Here is a 22,434-nt window from a genome sequence, read left to right on the forward strand (position 1 = left end):
TTGAGTCTTGTTTGAATATTGTGTAATTGTAAAAAAATAAATAAATAAAAAAAATAAAAAATCTAAATATTGTAATTTATCTCAGTATTTCATAAGTTTCCATTTTTAGCAGAACTAATGGCATTTCATTTGTTGTAAAGTTTGTATTTTAAGTAATGTTCTCAAATGGCATCGACTTGTATATCTGCAGTATCTGTGCTCCATTAGTCTGTCCTGCTCTGGTAAGATTCTGGGTGAAGCAGTATGCTGAAGGTCGGTCTTCAGACCCAAGGCCAGCTCCGTCATCTTTTTGTTTAGTTCCTTAGTTTTCCAGGGATATAGGCTGCTGAAAAGTTAGCTACTGTAGGACTCCATTTACATTTTACTCCTGCCTCTCCTTTTTTCATGTGCCTTCTTGAGTCAGACTCTTCTGACTCGATCCTAAAGTCTCATCCTGCAGAGGATTTAGTCACAGTCCCAAGCAGCCTCAGCAGACAGCACCAGCTCTGTTTGCACCTTCCAGCCAACAACAACTCTTAAAGACATGGACAAGTTATTTTTGTTCAGAAAATTTTAGTGAGTCAGAGTTTGAAGGGATTCACTCCATACAGTGCTTAGATTTCATGTTCACGTATTCAAAAATGTTCTGACTCCATGTCAATGTTTGGACCACATTTGATTAGAAAACAGATTTGAAACTAAAAGCAGAGACTATAATATCATAAGATATTCTGCTGAGGTAATGAATCAACTAAGAAGTTATTTTAAACAACCAGTGGTTTTCCCTGGATGGCCATTTGGTAGAATGCAGGTTTAAGTCTCTTGCATATTTTATCAAAAATCTACAACAATTTTTTTTGGTCTACAGGCCGAGCTTGTGCCAGGTTAGTTTCTGATGTAATGATTTATGGTTAATTAAACAATCCTCATATTGTAAACAGTCAGGTAGAGAGGCGAAAAGAGGCCTTTTCGTTCAACCTGTTTTTAATTCACTGGCAGATCATTTGTGCACACAAAACTTTCACTCACCATTCAATCTAGTTGGGCTCCACGTTTTAATAAAATTATAATAGCTTTTCATGTCGAAACACTAGACTTATTCCAACTTCTTCTTTAGTCAAGTAACACAAAATATCAACCAAGGTGTTCCAAGTGTAAACAATTAAACAGAAGAACGCAATGAAATCACTTAAGTTGGGTCTGTGTTGAAAAAGTGTATATTCACAAAAACTTGCAAAATTAGACACACTATTGCATGCATACCATATCACAACCAAAGGATACTCAGTTGGGGGTAAATTATGTATAAAAGAAAGCATGTGACACAACTTCAAGGTTTAGAATATTTTAACAGTAGCATTAACCATGTATTTCCCCAAATGCTGAATTCAGTGCTCAAATTCAGAAAAAAAATAATAATCTCAGTTTCAAAAAACATTTGGTCCAAAAATGAAGCAAACCTTTTTGAAAAGTCTGTGATTGGCAGAAAGATCCAGAGCAGTGACAAATAGCCACCATGCCTTATGGGGCATGCTAGGCAGCTGAAAACAGGTCACTGCCAATGTTGGCCAAAATGCTGTGAATCCAAAGGTCCTTGTCCTCCAAAGTGGTGTCCACCAGGTAAACTGTTAACTGGGGTTGCCATGGCTCACCTTTGATTTCTGATTTATCCTGCACACTCTCCACGTAAGCTACCAGTGCTCGCTTCTCCACATGGTTTCTGAACAACATGGCAGCTTCCTCTGACCAGGTGTGCTGTGTCACACCTGGAAAACAAAGGAGGAAGATAAATAACTGGTATATGGAAAGATACTCAGCTAAATGTGCATCAATCAACTATCCTGGTCAACTTAATAGCAGTATATCCACAATAAAACTTTGACTGGAATCGGAATTAATGGTGTTATCCCTCACATAAAAAAATAAATCATAAATAAATGTTTTAAAAAAAGCAGCAAGCTGTAATTGGATAACTTTAGTCAAACCCACCTGCCAGTTCTGCAGTGAGGGCCTGAAAGGGCAGTTGGCGGAATTCCTCTATCAAAGGCCTGATGGCATGACTATGGACCAGCTCATGTTTGCCATGGTCCAGCTCGTAGACCGACACCAAACTATTGGCCATAATCCCTTTCACCTGAACACGGTGCCAACTGAGTGGAGACAGTGTATAGTTAGTTTAACCATCAAACAACAGCAGTCTGTTGTTCTTAAATTTTGCCAGTTTCTTAACAACAATACAAAGCATTGTTTGGTGGGGGGGGGGGGGGGGGGTTGTAATTGCATACTTCTTGTCAATTCTAGCAGCATAGACATTTCCTTTTTGGATGTCGACAGTTGTGTTGGTCTTCCAAGTCTGGTTATAATAGAGGATCATCTCCCCCATCAGCACCACCAGCTTATGTAGGTCCTGCCACGGCTGCAGCACAAAGTAACCTGGGTGGCAGGCAACTGGAACAAACACATCTATATTCTGACCAGGCTGAAAGAAGACAAGGACAATGAGGTCAACATCACATGTCCTGAAGCTACAGTTACATGCACACATCAGAAAGTAAGTAACTAATAAACTGTAAAAATGCACTCAACTGTCATACATATAAAGTACATGAAAAACATACAGCAGAGTTACATTCAACTCTTAAGACTTCATAGCATACTAACACAAAAAAAAATTAAAGGCAAACCACAGTCTCACTAAAGAGCAAGCATCTTAAAAGGGAGCTCAATGAACTTTTTCTTAAAGGCAAACATTCAAACAAAAGCATGACGAATTATGAAAATTTTCATGACATTTAGTTGCATGTGAACAATCAGATGTTTCCCATCTATTTTCCTGATATGTTAAGCAAGGCCCTAGGAAAAGCGTACCCCCTTTCACACACCTGGGGAAGCTTTAGTGAGGGAGGCATTGGAAGTGGCTGGTTTCCAGTTTCAGTGGTATCTGGGAGAGACTGGTCTTCTGCTCTTTGACAAGGCGGGGATGAGGCGAAAACAACAGGGGTTGGGACTGGGCTGCTCAGAGTTAACTTCTCCACCAGAGCACTGAGACCTAGGTAATTGGAACACGAACACGCGCACGCGCACACGCACACACACACACACACACACACACACACACACACACGTAAACCAGTGAACATACAACAAACTTAGAGGTTTCGTGTAATCTCCAAGCCAGTATGCTTAACAGAACAGGTTGTTTAGCAAAACTTTTTAATAAGTGTGGTATTTCTTTATCATTACCTGTATCCACACTGCTGTTATTGCTTTTGACCATGGTGTTCTGTGTTGTGATTTTCTGCCACAAATCAGATTGAGCCAGCTCATAGTTGATGCTCTTCTCCAGTTCCTGGCTGGAGGAACCAATGAAGAGGTACATATGGACCAGCCAATCCCCTTTGTGCTGGTCTAATTTTAAGATCTGACAAAGAAACACACGCATAAAGTCAGAGAGACCTTGAGGTCGGTATGACTGTTTCACACGCCGGTGACAAAGCTAACCCATAACCTGAGCCATTAAAATGCCGCCTGTAAACATTCCTCTGTACCAGGGAGCCCTTTAATAAGGCCTTATTTGTAAGTTACATTTGGATTGTAGAAGAAGTTTAACTGAGCTGTGTGCTTCTCTTTACGTTACAAATGTTACCTTCATTTTACAATCTCGAGAGCCAAGGACAGCCTCCTTCACCCACTGAACAGCCTTTGGGTTCCAGTCTCCCTCTGGATATTTCACATCAGCCAGGCAAAATCTGATAGCCTAAACATATACCATTATTGTTAGAAAAAAAACTAAATTCAATGAATTTTTCTGATCATGCCTTTAAGTGTAGGTTGCAAGAAAGAAATGAGCAAAGATGCTACAATCAGAACTCGACTGGTTGGATGCACCCCACTGCTAGCCAAAAAAAAAAAAAAAAAAAAAAAACTGACCTGTGGTGGGATGATGACAAAGTCTTTGAGCAAAAGAGGGGGAATCTCCCTCAGATCAGTCACCTCTACCGTTGCTGTGATTCCCAAGTCAATGAAGAGAATCTCCATTACTCTATTACTGTAAATGGTGGTGATCTGGGGGGGAAGAAGAAATGCAGCCAGTGTCCAAAATAATAATCCTTTCAGAAAATGTTCTGTTAAGATCTTGAGCTTACTTCCACTCGTGACCACTTTCCGTTGTGGCGTGCTAAACAGAACTTGCCACTGAAGGGTCTGGACACCAGGCACTCAGATGTCATCTACGAGAGAAGTTACAGAGGAAAAGAAAATAGGGTTTGAATATTATTACTAACGCAGCAGTTATGGATAGAGCTGTAACAATTCCAAATGTTGTTACACAATGTTGTTACAGAAATAATTACGACTAACAATATAATTGTCTCTTTAAAATATTTCTTTCATTATCCAAGTCCAATAATCATAACTATTTGTAAAACTATGTGTCAAAATAGTCGTCACCACTTCTTGATTGCATTTTTTCCCCAACTGTATCTCCCTTGTCATTTTAGTTGATATGAACGTGTATATGGACAAGTGCCAACAACTAACTAACCTCACTGGACTTGCAATGCCAGCTGTGCTTAACATTCGCTGTATATTTTGTCTGCCAGCTGAACGACTCGACTTATGCCCAGCTGCCGGGAGGGGTCGTCCACTGATCAATAATTGTGCAAACTCTGAGGGGTGTTGATTTTTGAGATGTTGTCACAAATTGGTTGTGCTAGCATTGTTTACCGCAACCATTTTCTTACATAGTAGGCAAATCGCCTCTCCCCTCTGATTTGGCTTGAAACCAAAATAATCCCACAACTGCGAAGTTGTACTACAGTTAGAAACAATCTCCATCTCGTGTCTTGTTTTCCAAATTCAGTGTCAAAATGATGCTATAGCTGAAAGCAGGATGAGAGTCTAGTCCCTCTCCAAATAACCGATCATCCAATCATAATTTAGCTGAAACTGGTTGGACTTGCAGACTCGCCACATTATGACAGGACCAGCTGTTAAGTGTCAAGTGACACTTTTTCTTTCTTTATTTCCAACACCAGACAAAAACTCTAGTGAAAGCCAAATGTGTACCACCTTAATGTGATTGGCATTTCTCAATACTGCTTCTCACGAAACTACCCAATTCTCTTTGAGTTGTTAACGTTAGAAAGCCAATTTGACTTCACAACTGTAAATCAATGCGTGTGATGTGTCCTCCGATGGGACAGTTACTGTTCCAGCTCGCTGCAGGATGCACACGGACACTGGAAACATGTTTGAAGGACGTGAACAAAAGTGTTACGATGCTTTGACCGATCTCATGAAATTAAACCCCACCATCCCCCTAAAAAATGTTTTAAGTTGCCGTTACACAAAGAAACCAATTCAAAATAAACCACAGTTATTTAATTATGAAATGTGTTACAGGCCTAGTTATGGGAAGCACAAATTTTGTGAATCCCTGGACCCAAAAAAAAAAAAAAAAACCCAACCATCTGTACATCAAAGCGAGTCAGCATTGACTGTTGAGATTTCAAAGTCATTGAATAGAACTACGCAGACAGGGCCATCTTTAATCAGCAATCACAAACCACCATCTGACAACCAAACATATCCAATGTGTATCTGACATGTCAGCTCCATTTGGGTGCTTTCAGGGAGAATTTTGGCATTGGCTCTTTATTACATCAGGAGATAATGACGTCACTTAGGTACTACTGTAATAAATTCAGTATTGAATTGGGAATCAAAGGGATGCTTTAAACCTTTGTCTAGCCAGACCCCACAATCAGGCATAAGACAAAACTGTATTTTTTCAGCAAAAAAAGTGATATCTATTTTAGCACCATATATTGGGGCATGGCATCAACTGCAACATGTGTGAAACCTTGCAGTGACATGCAACAACAGTACTGTGTGTGATTTTAAGTGGGTTTACACTTCATCTAAATAATTTAAAACCCATCCATGCTTTTCACATCTCAACCAGTACTCCAACATTGTTTACCCGACTTAATCTGTTCGGGACTTATCTCAAAAAAAAAAAAAAAAAAAAAGTTGTAAATGCCAAAATAACTAAACAGCCCCTCTGAGCAGCAATTTAGATTTTCACAAGAGAACACAAAATGTTCTGTAACCCTGTAAGGGCTTGGGCAAGTGTGAGGTATTTGTCATTTCTGAAGTCTCTACCTGGGACATGAAAAAGGCCTCTGTTTTTTCCAGTAACTTGCTGAGTCTTGCTATTCCTCTGGAGGGCAGCTGGCAGTGGATGATGCCATCTGTACTCACATTTGTAACACACACATCCTGATAGGTGGCATTTATCTACAGGCAACAGAAAGGGTAAAGTAAGGTACAACAAGGTAGACTGATAAAACAATTAGATGCCACAGAGCTGACAAGCTGCTGGTTCACTTCCAAATAAATGAAAATCTGCATAATCTGGCTACAGTGGCACAGCACTGACTGAATAGTACAATAGCACCACTTAGTGGAAATCCTGATATAATTATAAAAACCTGCCACATCAGTTTGTTGGCCTAAAAAGGATTCTCTCTTTGGTCTCATTGATGTCCAAAAACTTACAGTCAGCGGGTTGTTCATTGTCTTGTCTTGCAGCGTCTTGAGGCAGACAGAGTTGATGTTAATGTCATCATCCTCTGTAGTGTCATATAACACTGCCACAGGCATCTCAGTCTGTTCCAATGGCTCCAAGCTCTCCATGAGCATTATCTTCCCAACTGCAAGCTTTTCGAGTGAGGAAAGAACCGATGGATGTGAGCTGAAAGACTCTAAACCTGAAAAGAGCATGATTGAGAAAAACTGGAGTAAAAACGAAAGTGACTCAGGACAATTAATGAATGCTTACATAGTTTGGCAAATGTGAATGTAAAGTTAATCACTTGTATGTACCTGCAAGTATGACATTAGTAGCCTGGAGGGGCAGAGTCAGGAAATTCTCTTGCAGCTCAAACAGACTATTCTGACTTGTCTCCACAGAAAACCCATAGTCAACATAATATACCTGGTGAGCAGACGGACACACAGCTCTTTCTTAGTTGTGGCTACAAGATGTCTTTCTCCAAAAAACATAAGACAATTAAAGTGCTGCACCTGCCATAGTTGCTGTGACTTACCTTGACCTTATGAGTCGCCTTAACCTCCATGACCTGAGCTCGGGCCATCTCCTCTCCATCCTCCCCTCTGATTGCTACCAACTGACCAACAACAAGCTTAGATGGATGCTGTTGAAGGGCGCCTTGACTGTAGAAGGAGCACATTGCATTCTCCATGGCCTCCTGGGCATTGGAGTAGTTCTCCCCTACATACCTGAACAGAGAGAATAACCCTTGCTCCAACTTTTTCAAACTATGTATGACAGGCTTTAAAACACTGAACTGGATATTTCCTCCACAAACTATATGCATGACATGTGATTGGATTTTGCCAAATGACTGATGATACGAGACAAACTGTGATTATCACTTTGCATCTAATTTGTAGTAGTTGTGCTGTGTGTGTTTTGTATGTTAGCTGCCTGGAGCCACACACAGAGCTGACAACATAACACATACATGTTTTTAATTCAATCTGACCTGGACAGATCATTATCTGATCATTTTGAAGATTTAGTGATAAACAATACCCATCAACAATGACTAAAGTATGTCTTACCTTACAGTAACAGCATTGGTGCTCTTAGCATCAATAACCAGCACAGAGGGATACTGCTCTGAGGGATGGCTCAAACAGGGAGGAATAACAGGACTGATGACCTGAAGGTCAGAGGGTAGGGGTTGACTTCTGCAGTGTGGGCTTTCTTGGTCATCATTGGCCTCCATGTCTGCTCTGTTGGAGTTATACAGGATGGCCTGAACACAGTAAAAACATTGACAGATACAAATATTTAAAGACAAATTGATTTGCTGGAAAGACATCCCTGAGCAATTAAATGAAACAGTAGAGTAGTGAATTTGATAACTGTGAGTGTAAGAACATTTATTTCCCAAGGCAAATTCATAGTAATGTCATGACCTACCTTGTACTTTGTTTTAGCACTATTACACACAGTCCCATTTCTCTTACCTTGTTCTTGTTACCCGGAATGGGGTATTCCACAGTGCATATATCCAGCAGGAGAGACAAATTGTTCAAAATCTCCTCAGGAAATGACATCTTGTATGTGTCCATAAACAGTTCAGGCAAAGCATGTGCCCACAGCCCAAGACTGTACTTGGACAGAAGCTCCTTTATTCTCTGGCGCACTTCATCTGACACAGTTACAGCAGAAGATTTGGGGCCAGTATCAGAGTTTGGGGAAAAAGTGACCTTCAAAAGTGGTAAAATGTCAGAGCTAGGTTGGATAGAGGTAGGCACTGCTGAAGTATTCTGGTTGTACGTGCTTGTATTCAAGGTGGGATCACCTTGACATTTGTCATGGGCTCTGTCTGCAAAACTGTCACGTGGGGGCAGTTGGGGAGCAAGAGCTGGGTCGTGCAAAGGGTCATGGAAAAGGCTTTGCTTGGGTGCTCGGGCAGCAGGTTGTGGAGGAAAAGAGGTTGGCATAGCCCAGGGGCTTTTAGAAGAAACTGTAGATTTAACAGTTGGGGAAGAGGAAAGAGGGAATTGTTTTTCAGGTGTCAGGGGACATGAAGAAACTTGCATGTTGTTAGGGCTCATACTAGAGGGTGATGTTGGAGGGGACTTTGTGCTACTTTGGGGGACAGTAGAGAGCTTGGGGGACAAAGGAGGGTAGACCAACCGGTCAACTCGATTGTTGCAATGAGGTTCCTCTACCTAAGAAGAGCAAAAGACAGGGAAAGATATATATCTCAATCTCACTTAAAAATTCAAAATGGATTCCTGAATCAATCCACTTCCAATCATTCAACTGTCAAAATAAGCAGCCATGATATATATATACATATATGTATATATATATATATATTTTTTTTTTTTGCTTCAGTTAATAACATTTAGCCCAACATTTGAATTGGGAGTGACTCCATGTTGTATAAAGAAAATGCAACACAATTTGAAGAATTAACCTATTTATATAAACTACAGGTCTACACACCCTAAACACAATAGGAGTGGACACTTTAACAACAACAGGATGGTAATGATGCTGATTTTGTTTCAAAGTGGAAAAATGACTGCCATACCATACAGACATGTGTCCACTTTTCCAGGTCTGCGAGCACTTGAGGGGGAAGCTTCTGACCAAACATTTCATTGTAGACAGCTGGTAATTTCAGCATCCACAGTCCACTGGAATACTTCTCCAGAAGTTTAGTTATTCTGCTCTGAACCAGCACCATATTATTCTCATTTGACTGCATGGGAACATAGTAAGGTATTACTCAAGGCTGTATATTTAATATAAATAAATATACACATAAAGCAGAGAGATATTTTTCTGTACCTGCAATTGGTTGGGTGTGATGGTTTTTTCAGGGAGCTTCTCTGTGAAAAACAGAGCACAGGAAGAAAGAAACTGAAACTTTGGGAGATGCCAGTGGCCCAAAAAGCTGAAGAAATTATTGAGCAACACGACCACGTCCTGTCCACTGAATTCACAGTAACACCATAAGGTCAGTGGTTCCTAGCTCCACACCAGAAAACAAACCACTACTCGAAGACACAGTTGAGAGCCAGTTAACACATACGTAAATGTATTTAGAGGTCAAGCATGTATTTTAATTGTTTTGGCTTTATTCATTTTAATGAAGATTAGTGTAAAATATGCCATTCAGAATACTTCTCCCCAAAACTACTACATGGGTTTGCAAATTGTGCAATTATGAAAGTCCTTATTTCAAAATCCAAAGATTCTGTGAAATAAATGAGGGTACACATATACATACCTTGAGGTATGTGGCTCTTTGCCAAACTCTTCTCTTCCCTGTTGGCAACGTAGGAATCTTTTGAGTACATTGTGATTTTCAGAGGAACATTGTCATTAAATCCAAATATATTAATGCATTTCTAAATATAAGTATAAGGCATTCTGAGTTTATTGAAGGATTTATTTCAATATAAGATTCATAATCCTGTTTTGGAAGATTTTGGTGGGAATCTGAAATAAACCTACCGTGTCAACAAAATAAGCAGTTATCACACACACACACACACACACACACACACACACACACACACACACACACACACACACACACACACACACACACACACACACACACACACACACACACACACACACACACACACACACACACACACACACACCTTTAGCAAAGGAGAGTTTAAGTTGGTAATTTTTTTTACATTTGTCTGAGTTCATTTACCTTTTGGGGTGAACACTTTGTTTCACAACTGGTCGAGAAACTGGTTGCCGGTGTTCGACTGGTGTGATCGAGCTTAATCTTTGATCTAACTGCCTGATGTTTGGACAGAGCAAAAATTTTGGTTTATTGATTTCAATTTTGAAGACAAAAGGTATTAGAAATAATAAAACAAACATAATTCTTATGATTATATTTTTTATTTGAAAGCAGCCGTATTCTATTGTCATAATGTTTTTAATAATAAATTAGAACACGTATTTTCTACCTGTAGTCCCCTGATGCACTGAAGCCTCTGTAGCCACCATGGGACCGAGAGTGATTTGCCAGCCATTTGGAAGTACTGGGAGCTGAAGGCTGGCGGAGACAAGATCTTGGCCTTACTAGTTGAGAAGAATGATAAGTAAGTTTGGATGATGCAAGGTGAAACACAGATCAATTAATAATAATGAACAACGAAGAATCTCTGAGAAGGCTTTTGGAGGTGGCTTTGCATTTTTATTAGAGAAGCTAGTCTATTATTTCTGCTGCTACTCTTTTCATGAGAAATTTGCAGATATTAAGTAAAAAAGTCAGTTGTAAAAAGTGTGACCTACTATTGAGCATGTAAGGGTTTGAAGGTTTGAATCTCATCTTGCAGTTAATGACTTGTGAGTGACCACGTTGCTTGGAGCTCTTCTGTCTGGCCACCAGCTCAGCAATGTGGGCAGTCTCTTGGCACACTGAAGCAAAGCATTTCAACTGCAGAAGAGATTCATTATTCCACTCACAAATGCATACGATACCAGGGAACACTCACAACAAAGGTTAGGATTTGACTAATTTGCTGAACTGGAAACAACATCCTTGCTTTTCTTCACTTTGAGCTGATGCTATTTGACTCAAGGCCTTGTTTAAAAACAACAACAAAATATCAGATTAACCCTCACCTCTCCATTCCTGTAATCCAAACGCACCACAGATGGGATACTTTTAAGATATTCATCCAGTTTTGAGTAACCCAGCTCCTTTAACGGGATGCTCTCCCCGCACAGTGACCGATACTCAGACTGTAGGTTGTTGATGGATATACCTGCCTTGCTGGCCTGAAGTACAGACCGCAACATTTTCTTGATGGACTCAGTGTCTGGCATCCTTGTAAACACACATGGAAATAGAAACAATGCAGAAATAGGAATGGTCAATCAAAAGGCAATTCTTGTTTAATCATTGAGTTGTGTTAGATTTCTTCAAATAATCAGCCCAGTGGATAAAAAATGTGTTCCATATGACTCAGAGATATACCAAGACGAAAACTGAAAACAATAACAAACCAGCTAACTGCATCCATACTGTAGGAGGCCTTCAGATGACGTTTTACACCTAGCAAACCTGAGGACATAAATATAAAAGACTAGTTTCGAAAAGGGGTTTTGAGTGGTGTTTCTTCTCGCTTTCTCGTTTACTTTAATTCTGTGTTTTGCCTTTTAAAAACAAGCAGTGCAGCACATAATATTGTTTGTGCCGTAAATGATGAGGCGTAAAACAATCCACTTCGACACATCTTAGCCAACTCTCAAACATTGAATTCATCTTTCTAGTAGGGGGTGGGCGATATATATGGCATGAGATATTGTTGTCACAGTTATTTTGAGGATGCAAATTTGACATTATCGAGCTTTACTACTGCCTCGAAAAGAAAACAAAGCATAAAGGAGCGGTGAAATGCGGGGATCAGAAGCCAATCAGTGGGCAGGAATCTGTCATGTGACTCTCGTATGCCCCAAGTAAGCCAATCAGCAGACGCGCAGTTTGTTGGTACACGTCACCATCTTGGAAATGGTTCGACTGACGTCGGTCAAATTAACGTTTTAAGCGAAATATGCCGGAAAGCGGTGGCCATTAAGAAGCAGTTCAGCCAGTAATCTGGTCCAACGCTGGCCATACAATGTTGTTGGGTAACGTTTTGCAGGAGGACTTAATATATGTTGCTGTGGATGTTTTGCAATAGATGCAGAAACACTTTATGAATAAAAAGTCATTGCATTCAAACGCTGTGCCTATCCATAGATTCAATGGTGATCAAGAGGAGGTTGAGAGCGTTTATGTTTAAAAAGAAACAATATAGTCAGTTATCGCAAAAAAAAAAAAAAAAAAAAAAAAATCGGGATTTTTTTTTTTGTATCGCCCACCCCTTGTTTCCAGGCAACAGCGCACGACATACAATGATAATGATAAAAGTGCGTGAAAATTCAGCAGGCCATGAAACGTAAACCTCAGAGCTCACAGGGCCTGTCCGACCTCAATTACCCAGCAACAATATGGACGTCGACTAACTGCTGGCACGTGGTGGTTCATATGCTGCTAATATTAAAAAGAGAGAGAGGGAAAAAAAAGAGAGAAGTTTTCTCTTTTCAGGCAGACAAAGTCAGAACAACATTTTTGACGGGCAGCCAACATTGGCTCGATGGATGTTGCATTACGTTGGGCCGTTCCTGCGGTAAAGTTAGCTTACTGTGAGCCGGATGCGTTCCTCTCTCCGTGGCTGGACCGAAGATCTGCGCAGACACGCCCACAAGGTCAAAAGGCCAAGAAGTCACAGCCACGTATTTTTTTTTAATGTCGAAAGTGTGGTGCTTTTAAGGACAACCTGGAAATTCAACCCTTTTGACCTTTTCATGCCGGATAGATACTGACAAAGCGAACGTGGATGTGCATATAAAAAGCTTTTCAAAACATTGATTAATATCCCCTTAATTTACTCAAGATACGTTTTTATTGAAGTAGTGAATATAAGTGTTGGAAGGGGAGCAGCACCATGTTTACGGCTATGTTCACTGTGAACTAAAAGCTATTTAAAGGGGTTTACATTGGATAGGCATACCATTAATTACCATTACCATTTGCAGGATTTCAACAAAATGAACCTCATTGCAAAGTGAACAGGCTAGTTTCATACACCTATGTGTTCTGCAATTATGTGCAAAGGTTTAAATTGAACAATGATTATGTCTATGTACAGTACAACTGTTTCAACCTGACTAAAATCTGGCTTTTTCAGTGGATGTGCTGATTTTAACCATCCATTGGCTGGCCTGCAGGGCACAAAGTAGGGGGGAACTCTCCAGACAAGAGTTAATAAAAACTAGGTATTATAGAAAACAATACAATCAGTAAAGCCTGAATTTTACAGACAATCAATCTGTAGTACTGACTGTTACAGTGAGATTTCAATAGGTAAATAACTTGAGATGAATGCTACCACTGACCTAGAAATTGACTACATAAATATCAGGCTATCAGGCTTTTTCATCCTGGTCTCAGGTCAAATTTTGTATTGTGCACATATGAAATAAAATGCACTGACTTCAAAGAAGACCAAAGGAAAACATGAGGGTAATCCCTTTACCAGAAATACATTTTTTGTTTTTTACATTCTAAACCATAAACAAACCAATTTGTGGACATGTTTCTTTAACAATCCTCTGCTGGCGTGACTGTGATCTCCGGTAGTGACTGTAGTGCCAATTGGCGACTTTGGGTTCGAGAGGCCAACAGCCAAGCTTGCACTGCAATGTCTGACTGTGAAAATGATAATGGCTGTAGTGATGAAGCTGAGGAGATGTTGTGCTTTCGGAGCGGAATCAGATGAGGGTTTCTTATTAAAGTATGAAACAACATCCAGCGCCTCCTGGCCCGGGTATTCCCGAGATGTTCTGCAAGTAAGATAAGAGTCAATGAACTGGAAATGAAGAAATAGAAACTAGCATGCATCATGGTGTGTATACACACACACACACACACACTACTGACCAGATAGTGGGTTGTTAAATGTGGAGTAAGCAGATGCTGTGTGTGTCGCCATCTTGTTGGAGATTAGCAGTTGGCAGAAACACACCATGACTGGATTGTTATGATAGTGGTCAGCAAAGATCATCCCAATCCAAGTATTGTAGCCTGGAACCAACAGGAAGTACTGTCAGATCTACTCAGCACAACACTGAATTTACACTATTTGGCTTATTTTATTGTTATTTTGTTTATCTATTTGAGTTTAATAAATGTATCCAAATTTATATTGTTAATGCATAAGAGTTACATACCAGAAACATTTCATATGCCTGACCTTCAAGATCAACAACAGTGATGAAGTTTGTTAGCGCTGATATGAAGATAACACTAATAAACCAGCATTTTTAAGCGTGTTACTGCAGACTGGTTTATATTCACATTCTCTGACCTATTTCTACAAGCTCACTTTCCCCGCTGCAGACCGCAAATCAACATAGCAGTACAAAGCATTTACCGACTCTGTTCTGGTCTTGAGAAACACAGTGTTCTGATGCTTTATGAATACTGCCATCACGTGGCAGATGGGTTTACAGTTGAATTTACACTCACCAGCATCAAAGTGTTCGTATCCTCTCTGCATGATGGTTCGGTCTATGCGAGACACAAGCCATGTTCCTACAACCACACTACACAGCAACCTCAAGATGCAGTTGCTGATCCCCATCACCACATTGTAAAAGAAGAAGAAGTAGTTGAAGCAGTGGAAGGCCTTCCTGGGGAGCAGAGAGTGGAGGATATATATATATATAGGTATTGCCAACACCATGAAATAATGTTCTCAACATGTCCACATTACACAGATAATAATTTATTGATTTTACTGTACATGGTCAGCTGCCCTTTTCAATGGATTCGGTGTTTGCTCTCAAATAGAACAGAGTTCAGCACAGTATCCATCTGATGTTTTTATGGCCCACACTTAACGCCTGCACTGATATTCACCTACCTGTTATTGATAGCTAGAGGTTTTTCTTTATCTGTAGGAGACAGTTTGTCCTGGAGGAAAAAGACCTGAACCAGAACTATTTGGAAAATCACCAGGCCAACCACTATACCAATGGTCAAGCTGAAAAACACAAGAGAGAAGTAAAGACAAATTGGTCACTGCATATGTCGGTCTAATCGCCCACTCATATCTCCTTATGTAATCACAACCACAGAGAGTTAAAAGCCTTACACAATGATTCCCAGGTTATAGAGCATTGTCAGGACTTTTCCATGCTGAATAGGAAGAACCAGCAAATAAACGAAAGCCAGAGCAAACAAGAAGTGGACAAAATGGACAATCAGATAGCCTAAGAAATAAAAGAAAAGCACAAAGGACTAATGCCATCAGTTAACATTCTTCCCACTTTGTTTTCCCTTAAACTGCAGAAGAATGAATGTACAATTACAAGTGATGAGAGACAAATTTGTGTAAAGGTGCATCGTCAGACCAAATGAGATGGTTCGGTCAAATGTTTCACTGCATCCGTTTTCTAGAATAAATGAAAGGAACCTGCTGTATTTTAGGCTGAAACTGCCTCTATGATATTTACTGTACATTTCCCATTAATATTGTGATAAAACAATCTGTTAAATTACAAGAATGACAAGATATTACTTATTTTTTTCTTTGAACTTTGGTCAACAGTAGATAACATTGTTTTTCTCTCAAGACTTAAATTGCAAGGCACTAAGGGAGGATGTCCTGGCATTGTTCACATCAGCTGCTTTTTTTTTTTTGTTTTTTGTTTTCTTTTTTGTTTTTTTTGGTGTGTTTTGTTTTGCCAGTTCTTTGATGAAAGGCTCACCCCACAGTGTAAATGCGATTTGCCATCCTGTGTATCTTGCAATGGAAGCCTGTGTAAATAAAAGAGAAAATGTGCGTATTTATGGGGTCGATAGTAAGTTTAAATCAAATATCTGCGATAATAATAGATAGACAAAAAAGAGAAGACACAAACATTCACAGATGAACACAGAAATACTCCAGTGTGCAGAGGATGAGCATTTATATTTGTAAAACATGCATGTTCATTTAAAATCTTCAGACAGGCAACCGTGTGCTTGTTAATAGCCACAACCTGTTCACCACTGTGGGAGCCTTGTTAAAGTGATTGAGAAACAGAACCAGACTGTGATAATTGCGTAATCATAATCATGCATTTTGCCGAGCTTGGGGGATGATGCAGCCACATAGTTTGTAATAAGTGGCCTCGAAATTTCCATACACACTGACACGCTTCCTAACCTGCAAGCACAATGTTGCGCTCGTGGAAGCTGATTCTAAGTGTTTAGGTCCAAGCTGAAATCTGATTCGCTCTGAAATCATCTGCTATCTGCTGCGTGCAGAGTGTGTGTGCTACTTACTACACTGACAGCAGACTTGGGGTTGTGAAACCTCTCAGGAAGAAAACCCTTCTGGCCCTTCCACAGTCTCTTCAAGTGTTTCCTATGGCATCAGTATACCATGTGATAAATGCTAGAAACTTAGACAGATAATTTACCATTTTTTTTAACACTTCCTATTCTTTGAAACGTTTCACATTCATATTTTTTTCCAATTAGTACACTTTCTAGCTGTGTGTTATATAATTTTTAGGATCTCTTACCTGTAACAAGCCAATACATGGAATGTGTAAGCAACAGAGTTGAGACTAGCAAAGATGGTGGTAGCTAGCCATGACTCTAGAAAAATAGAAAAATAGCAACACTTTTATCATGAAGTCTTAGCCATCATAAATATCAAATGCGAGATAATTTGAACTTTTTTCTCTTCTGAGGCAGGACAGATTTGATGTAAACCATTTGATGGAGCGGGTGGGTGGGGAAGGGGACTCACTTCTTGCCACATCAATGAATTCCTCCAGCTCCGGTATCATGGATCCCAGAGCTTCAGTCTGGTTACAAGATGTAACCAGATATTCGAGTGTATTCTTCCACTTTTCTACTTGGTCAAAAGCAGCACTACTGAGACTATAGTCTGCTAGAGTCATCTAGTGAAATGGCACAGGGATAAATGAATACACCTGTAACTGCAGAACATGCACAGCTGGCACAGCATTTCCTGAAGCTAAACTCAAAGTTGAGAAGTTTGGTTTTAAAGAATTACAAGAGTTTACTGTGTAAAGGCCTATGAGCGATATAATGACAGTGCCAATGATCCTGCTAGGGAACTTGAAGTAGGGGTCCCACTCATACACCCGCCTCTGGAACCAGCTGAGTGGTCTGCTGTAACACAGAAAGGTAAAGGCCACTGTATGCGCTGTAGATGTCCTTATGTATGGCTGAATTCTGGCAGTGTGACTGTGGCATCTTTAGTGTTACATATGTAGCATATTCTTTGTGACAAAAACCTGCATTGATCTTTGGATGGAGAAGCTCATCAGCACATCGCTTTTCAAATCAGGAAACATTAACAGTGAAGTACTACAATGTGTTTGAATGGCCCATCAAAACGACATTTCTCATACTGATCAACAAGTTTCATCGAAGATGAAACACAAATTCTTTTTGCAATAGAAATGCTCATAATTAATGTCAAACAATTTGAAATTTTCATAAGTGACAGTCTCCAGCAGTGTAAAGAACACTGGAAGGATTGCGATTGGATGCACCTCCTACCTGTGTGTGGGTGCTTTCCTAAGGAGTCTCTTAACATGCTGCACTTGGTGTAGCTCATTCATCTCATCAGGATCCTGGCAGCAGATTTAAATATTCAGAAAATTCAGCGAATAAATGTTATGCAATCACTGCCAACGCAAAAAAAAAAAGTGCATAGGGGGAAAAAAAAAACATGGAACAGACAACAAATTTTATCAGCAAATGTTACTTATGAATAAATCTTTCAATAAATTCTGTGTAAATGAATAAGTAAGGTGAAAAAAAAAACAAAAAACGAATAGATTTCACTAACCTCTGGTTCTAGTTTCAGATACATTCGAAGAGCTTTAACCAGGATGTACACAAATCGACCCAAGAGGAAGACGAGGGAGAGGATGCAGGGCCACTGGGCAATTATCTTCTGGTATTTACCCAAAATCTTTAAAATCACACACACAAAATCATCTGTTCATTTATTCATTTATTTGTTTTTTTTAGAAAGATACACTGTAACATGCACATTGCACTTCCATCAGCTTTCATTGTTTTAGTGCTCACCTACCTTACCATCAGGACAGGTGAATGTATTCCAGACTGAAGTTATGATCCTAAAAACAAATACCAAGTCACATAAAGTCAGCCACATATACATCCACTCGTTATGACCATCATGCATATCATTCATATAACTTTGACCTGTTTTGTTGTTACTATGCGGGACCAACAAGTAAAATGGAAAAGAGACCTTTTAGTAATTTTGCACCACTTACTGGTGATGTTGTATTAATTCATTTAATGTGTGATATATATTGCATGTCTGAACTTAGGAAATGAATAAATGTTCACCAGGCCAATGAGTAGAGTATTCCCAGCACAGCACCGACTTCTCTGAAAGGTGTGGACAGACAGGCAAATAAAGGGAAGTACACCAGGCCCACTTCTAAAGCTCCGACCAGGAACACTATCGCTGAGGAGGCCGATCAGGAAACATTAGTCTGTGTACTTACTCTATAAGTATGCTAAAGATGCTTGGATAGCAACAGTAAAGTGAATACCTCGGGCCCAGCTCGGCACTGTGAAGGGAATGTAACTTTCAGAGAAGAGCAGCAGGATGCTGCAGGACACAGATCCAAAGGCAAAGCCATAGGACCACCGATTACTGAGGCTGCCTATAGTATCCAAAGGCCTGGGCACATCAGGGACAGCAAGTCAAGCACAAACAAAGCTATGCTGCTGAGGAGTTTGTAATCTCCACATATTTACTGCTGCTGGTGCCGACTTACACCACAATGCCAAAGCGTCCTCGCAGGAATGGCAGTCTGTCATCGATGGCCATTCTCTGGGCTCTTTTCTGGAGGAATGAGAGCACCCCTATGATCACCACCTGGAAGAAGGCAAATACACACCTCATATAGAAATCAGCACATGAACTTGTTGACAGACAGCTGTCCATTCCAGACTGAAGCGTACTCTGAGTCAAACAACGCCATGCTCCTTTCAGTGTATGGTAACTTGAACAAAAAGCCACTTCTCATAGTCAGACTGTGCGTCACATTAAGACGAGTGCATTTTTAACAAGTTAAGTGTTAAGTTATTTTTTATGCTCATCTTGCAGGTCAAACCTACTGATGGTATGAGTGACAGGTGAAGGAAGAGATCCTCAGAGATTCCATTTTTACAGTCCTGAATGTTGGAGAGCCTAAAGAGAGAGGGACAACACGAGCATGATGAAACGCAACGCTGTTTAAAGGAATCAAAGCAGATAAAGAGGGGGACAAAATGGAACCGAGTACAAATGAATGGAATGTAAGCGAGACCACACGAAGATCATGACCTGACCTGAACCAAATTAAACAACTCAAGAGATAAAAACTCAACGGATCACACATCAACATTTAAACCGATGAATGAGTGTTTATGAAAACGTTTCTGTGATGCATTCGCTGGTCCTCTGTCCAGCCTGTCTAGGCTCAGGTTCAGTTTGGCTACTCTGTCTTGATCTTAAAGTGCTGGAAAGAGTTTGTTGATCGCAACAATAACAGACCCGCTGACAGCTGAAGGGAACTCGTAATGATAGAAACTGTAAACAGAGCATTTACAGCGTGTACTTACACATGCTCCACTCCGCTTCTTATCATCCTTGATAGGTCGGTGCAAAGAAGCCTGAAAAGCCGTGTTTCTGCTCTACTCTAACGATAAGGGAAGTGACTTTAGATGGATTCCTCTTATCCATTTCCTGGTTTCAACCATGTGACTCATAAACTTGACCTTTGACCTCTGGATGCAAACATTGTTTCATGTCCTTTCTACTTGTGTGTTTGACTTTCTTTCTTTTTCCCAAGGAGAAGAAAGAGATGCTGTTTTTGCCAACAGTTGTATTCACACTTACTCACTCACCCATTTGTCGATGTCTCAAACACACACAGGCAGACACAGACCCACACACACACATTGTTCACTACTGTGTTACTTAGTCCAAGGAGTGCAAACAATTACTTTGTCAACAGGGATAACCATCCGATCATTCACCTCCTGCTTCCATATTAGAAAGGAATGCCCCTCTGACTCTGTCCCGTGTTTTCTTTTACTTTCCCCTGACATCAGCCGCATTTTAGAACTTTTTTTTCTTGCATATCAGTTCTGTTTACTGAATTTTGGATTTGATGATTAAAAAAAGATCATTCCACAAAGTTGTTGCTTACTCCTGATTGACATTTATTACTCATGGCATTTAAAGGCAAAGGGCATTTGTGATGCTGCTGTCCTTTCGGGAAACAGAGGAAACATTTTTGGATCCTTGGTGGGTCACTTTGGAAGTTTCATCTCCACACACGCAGCTCAGCAGCTTTCCTCTTTGGCGATCAAAATGTCCATCTTGGTTCGTCTGCAGAGAGAAAATTGACCTGGCTGTGATTCAAACACGTTTGCAAAGCTCAGTGTGGGTGATGGGGCCAAAGCCAAAAGGCTCCTCCGGGAAATGCCACCTCATAAGAGCTTATTGTGTGCAAAAAATCCAATAGAGGGATAAAGAGGTGAAAGCCACCATTAATGCTTTTTAGCCACAGAATCAGCATGACTTTTATTTAAATCTCACCATCTACCTAATGGACTGACACCATTTGGTTCAGACAGCCACCATCCCCTCATGATTAAGTATAATAACTGCTGGAGTCCCCTCACTTTTTGTCTGTGACCTGTATATTTTAGTCTGAAATATTTTTTTGAACAAACTAATGGCATTGCCGCCAGCTTCAGCTGTTCTGTGTAGACTAGACTTTTAGCACTGCTGTGCAGGGAGGTAGACAGCTGTCACAGGGTTACTGTAGAATAAAACACTTGAGGTATCAGGTATTAGTAAGTGCACATATTTGACAAAAGAAATGTAATCAGCTATATCGACTTGTTATGCCACACTTCATTAGCTTTGACTGAAACGTCTAATAAATTGTTTTGCAAGTATTTTTCTTCTTCTGCAATGAAAACAAGAAGTATCGGGTGCATCTAATTTGGTCGCAAAACCTCTGATTTCTTGCTTCTACCCCGGGAAAGTAAGACACAAAAACATGCTAAGTCTGAGAAATATTCCAGTCATGTGAGTCAGCTGCTGTTGCGGGCTGGTCAGAGTTCAGCTCTATGACAGATTTTTCACCACCAGATGGCGAACAGACACTTGTTGGAGGATGTGTGAAGGCCATGAGAGAGGAACAGCTGTGTGTACTCACTGTCTCTGTGCACACAAGGTGCACTCGTTGGCATAAGTGTTTCCATCGCTGCCGCACACAGGAGCAAGGTTCAGAGGACACGCAACAATCTCATCCATGTTGGGACAAGAAGGCTGACAGACAGTAAAGCATATTCTTATGTGAGTTTTGGGGTTAAGACACACACACACACACACACACACACTGCTATGCACACAGTGCGTACTTGGAAGATTTTTCAGTTAAAGATATGTGTGTCACCTTTCTCATGGCTTCCAACTTCTCTGCTTCTGGAAAGGAAGTAGACGACTCATAAAACCATAAATGTATAAATAATTAACCTCATATGTCATAAACCACCCACTTCATGCAAAAATGTACCATTGCTGAGCTAAAGTGACAACACTCATGCAGCCCGTGTGATTTACATGAACATATGCGGGGCTGTCAGCATACCATCCAACATATTTTGAAGTGTATTAGCGTCTGTGTTGTAATAATGACATGACGTCACACGTGATACCCCTAAATAACTTTTATAGCACGTATGCAAACATGCATGATTGACATTAATGTCATGACTGACATTTTAGAAACTCTGCAAAGTTCAGTATATGGTATCTAAACATGAGAAAGAAATCAACAGCTGTCGATACACAAAACTAGAATTCAGGATGCAAAAGTACTTCAAATCAGGTGTTACCTGCAGCCACGCAAACAAGCAGAAGTCCCAGGATAACAGCTCTGCCCGTCATGATGTCGCTGGATGAATAATTCAGAGTGACAGAAACCTCTGAGAGTTTTTGTTTTTACTGGCAAGGCAACTGTGTGTGCGCACGTGGGAACAGAGCAGGTGAAAATGGACACACAATCGCATGCACAATCTAGAAACTCATAGTCATCAGCACACATTAACACACACATGCGCACAACCTAACATACAGTAAACATATCCTTTGTTCTGTCAGTAGCTACAAACTTCCATTTGATGGGCCCATGTGATCTTCTTTGTGTCTGGCACAAAACTACTACAGAATAAAACCATTGAAAAAGGAGCC

General features: G+C 40.2%; 3 protein-coding genes across 3 annotated transcripts; all 3 read right to left on the minus strand.

Moving 5' to 3' along the window:
- Positions 1 to 1,512: 1,512 nt before the first annotated feature.
- On the minus strand, positions 1,513 to 11,398 carry tdrd7a (tudor domain containing 7 a). The gene is made up of 22 exons (XM_029509033.1): positions 11,189 to 11,398; positions 10,856 to 11,000; positions 10,528 to 10,642; positions 10,263 to 10,355; positions 9,837 to 9,859; positions 9,515 to 9,517; positions 9,353 to 9,420; positions 9,120 to 9,281; positions 8,041 to 8,751; positions 7,630 to 7,826; positions 7,092 to 7,284; positions 6,868 to 6,979; positions 6,541 to 6,752; positions 6,145 to 6,279; positions 4,125 to 4,208; positions 3,910 to 4,044; positions 3,626 to 3,736; positions 3,223 to 3,400; positions 2,862 to 3,028; positions 2,265 to 2,458; positions 1,969 to 2,129; positions 1,513 to 1,745 (listed from the first exon to the last, which is right to left on the minus strand). The coding sequence occupies exons 1-22, from the start codon at positions 11,390 to 11,392 to the stop codon at positions 1,513 to 1,515; spliced, it is 3,636 nt and encodes a 1,211-aa protein (XP_029364893.1). The 5' UTR covers positions 11,393 to 11,398.
- A 1,755-nt stretch (positions 11,399 to 13,153) lies between these two features.
- On the minus strand, positions 13,154 to 19,863 carry stra6l (STRA6-like). Its single transcript, XM_029509699.1, has 18 exons — positions 19,788 to 19,863; positions 19,302 to 19,374; positions 18,959 to 19,059; positions 18,731 to 18,861; positions 18,522 to 18,642; positions 18,238 to 18,283; positions 17,989 to 18,114; positions 17,697 to 17,770; positions 17,195 to 17,303; positions 16,915 to 17,068; positions 16,685 to 16,760; positions 16,443 to 16,524; positions 15,884 to 15,932; positions 15,268 to 15,385; positions 15,037 to 15,156; positions 14,640 to 14,803; positions 14,052 to 14,195; positions 13,154 to 13,954 (listed from the first exon to the last, which is right to left on the minus strand). The coding sequence occupies exons 1-18, from the start codon at positions 19,811 to 19,813 to the stop codon at positions 13,713 to 13,715; spliced, it is 1,956 nt and encodes a 651-aa protein (XP_029365559.1). The 5' UTR covers positions 19,814 to 19,863; the 3' UTR covers positions 13,154 to 13,712.
- A 560-nt stretch (positions 19,864 to 20,423) lies between these two features.
- Positions 20,424 to 22,131, minus strand: spink4 (serine peptidase inhibitor, Kazal type 4). The gene is made up of 4 exons (XM_029510798.1): positions 22,080 to 22,131; positions 21,638 to 21,666; positions 21,398 to 21,510; positions 20,424 to 20,559 (listed from the first exon to the last, which is right to left on the minus strand). The coding sequence occupies exons 1-4, from the start codon at positions 22,129 to 22,131 to the stop codon at positions 20,514 to 20,516; spliced, it is 240 nt and encodes a 79-aa protein (XP_029366658.1). The 3' UTR covers positions 20,424 to 20,513.
- Between the last annotated feature and the right edge of the window lie 303 nt (positions 22,132 to 22,434).

Source organism: Echeneis naucrates, chromosome 1 (assembly GCF_900963305.1).
Source record: "Echeneis naucrates chromosome 1, fEcheNa1.1, whole genome shotgun sequence".
In the NCBI taxonomy this organism is placed as follows: Eukaryota; Metazoa; Chordata; class Actinopteri; order Carangiformes; family Echeneidae; genus Echeneis; species Echeneis naucrates.

What these genes read in the sequence shown, in the direction of transcription:
- tdrd7a (XM_029509033.1), bottom strand. Translation starts at nt 11,392, where the DNA reads ATGCCAGACACTGAGTCCATCAAGAAAATGTTGCGGTCTGTACTTCAG. An exon ending in AAACCCTTACATGCTCAATA is followed by an intron (nt 10,643 to 10,855) that starts GTAGGTCACACT and finishes CTTCTCAACTAG; the next exon opens with TAAGGCCAAGATCTTGTCTC. An exon ending in TTGTCATCATCCCACCACAG is followed by an intron (nt 3,737 to 3,909) that starts GTCAGTTTTTTT and finishes GTATATGTTTAG; the next exon opens with GCTATCAGATTTTGCCTGGC.
- stra6l (XM_029509699.1), bottom strand. Translation starts at nt 19,813, where the DNA reads ATGATAAGAAGCGGAGTGGAGCATGT. An exon ending in ATCTGAAACTAGAACCAGAG is followed by an intron (nt 17,771 to 17,988) that starts GTTAGTGAAATC and finishes ATCTGCTGCCAG; the next exon opens with GATCCTGATGAGATGAATGA. An exon ending in AATCGCATTTACACTGTGGG is followed by an intron (nt 15,386 to 15,883) that starts GTGAGCCTTTCA and finishes TTTATTTCTTAG; the next exon opens with GCTATCTGATTGTCCATTTT.
- spink4 (XM_029510798.1), bottom strand. Translation starts at nt 22,131, where the DNA reads ATGACGGGCAGAGCTGTTATCCTGGGACTTCTGCTTGTTTGCGTGGCT. An exon ending in AGTTGGAAGCCATGAGAAAG is followed by an intron (nt 21,511 to 21,637) that starts GTGACACACATA and finishes ACTGTCTGTCAG; the next exon opens with CCTTCTTGTCCCAACATGGA. An exon ending in ACCTTGTGTGCACAGAGACA is followed by an intron (nt 20,560 to 21,397) that starts GTGAGTACACAC and finishes TTCTCTCTGCAG; the next exon opens with ACGAACCAAGATGGACATTT.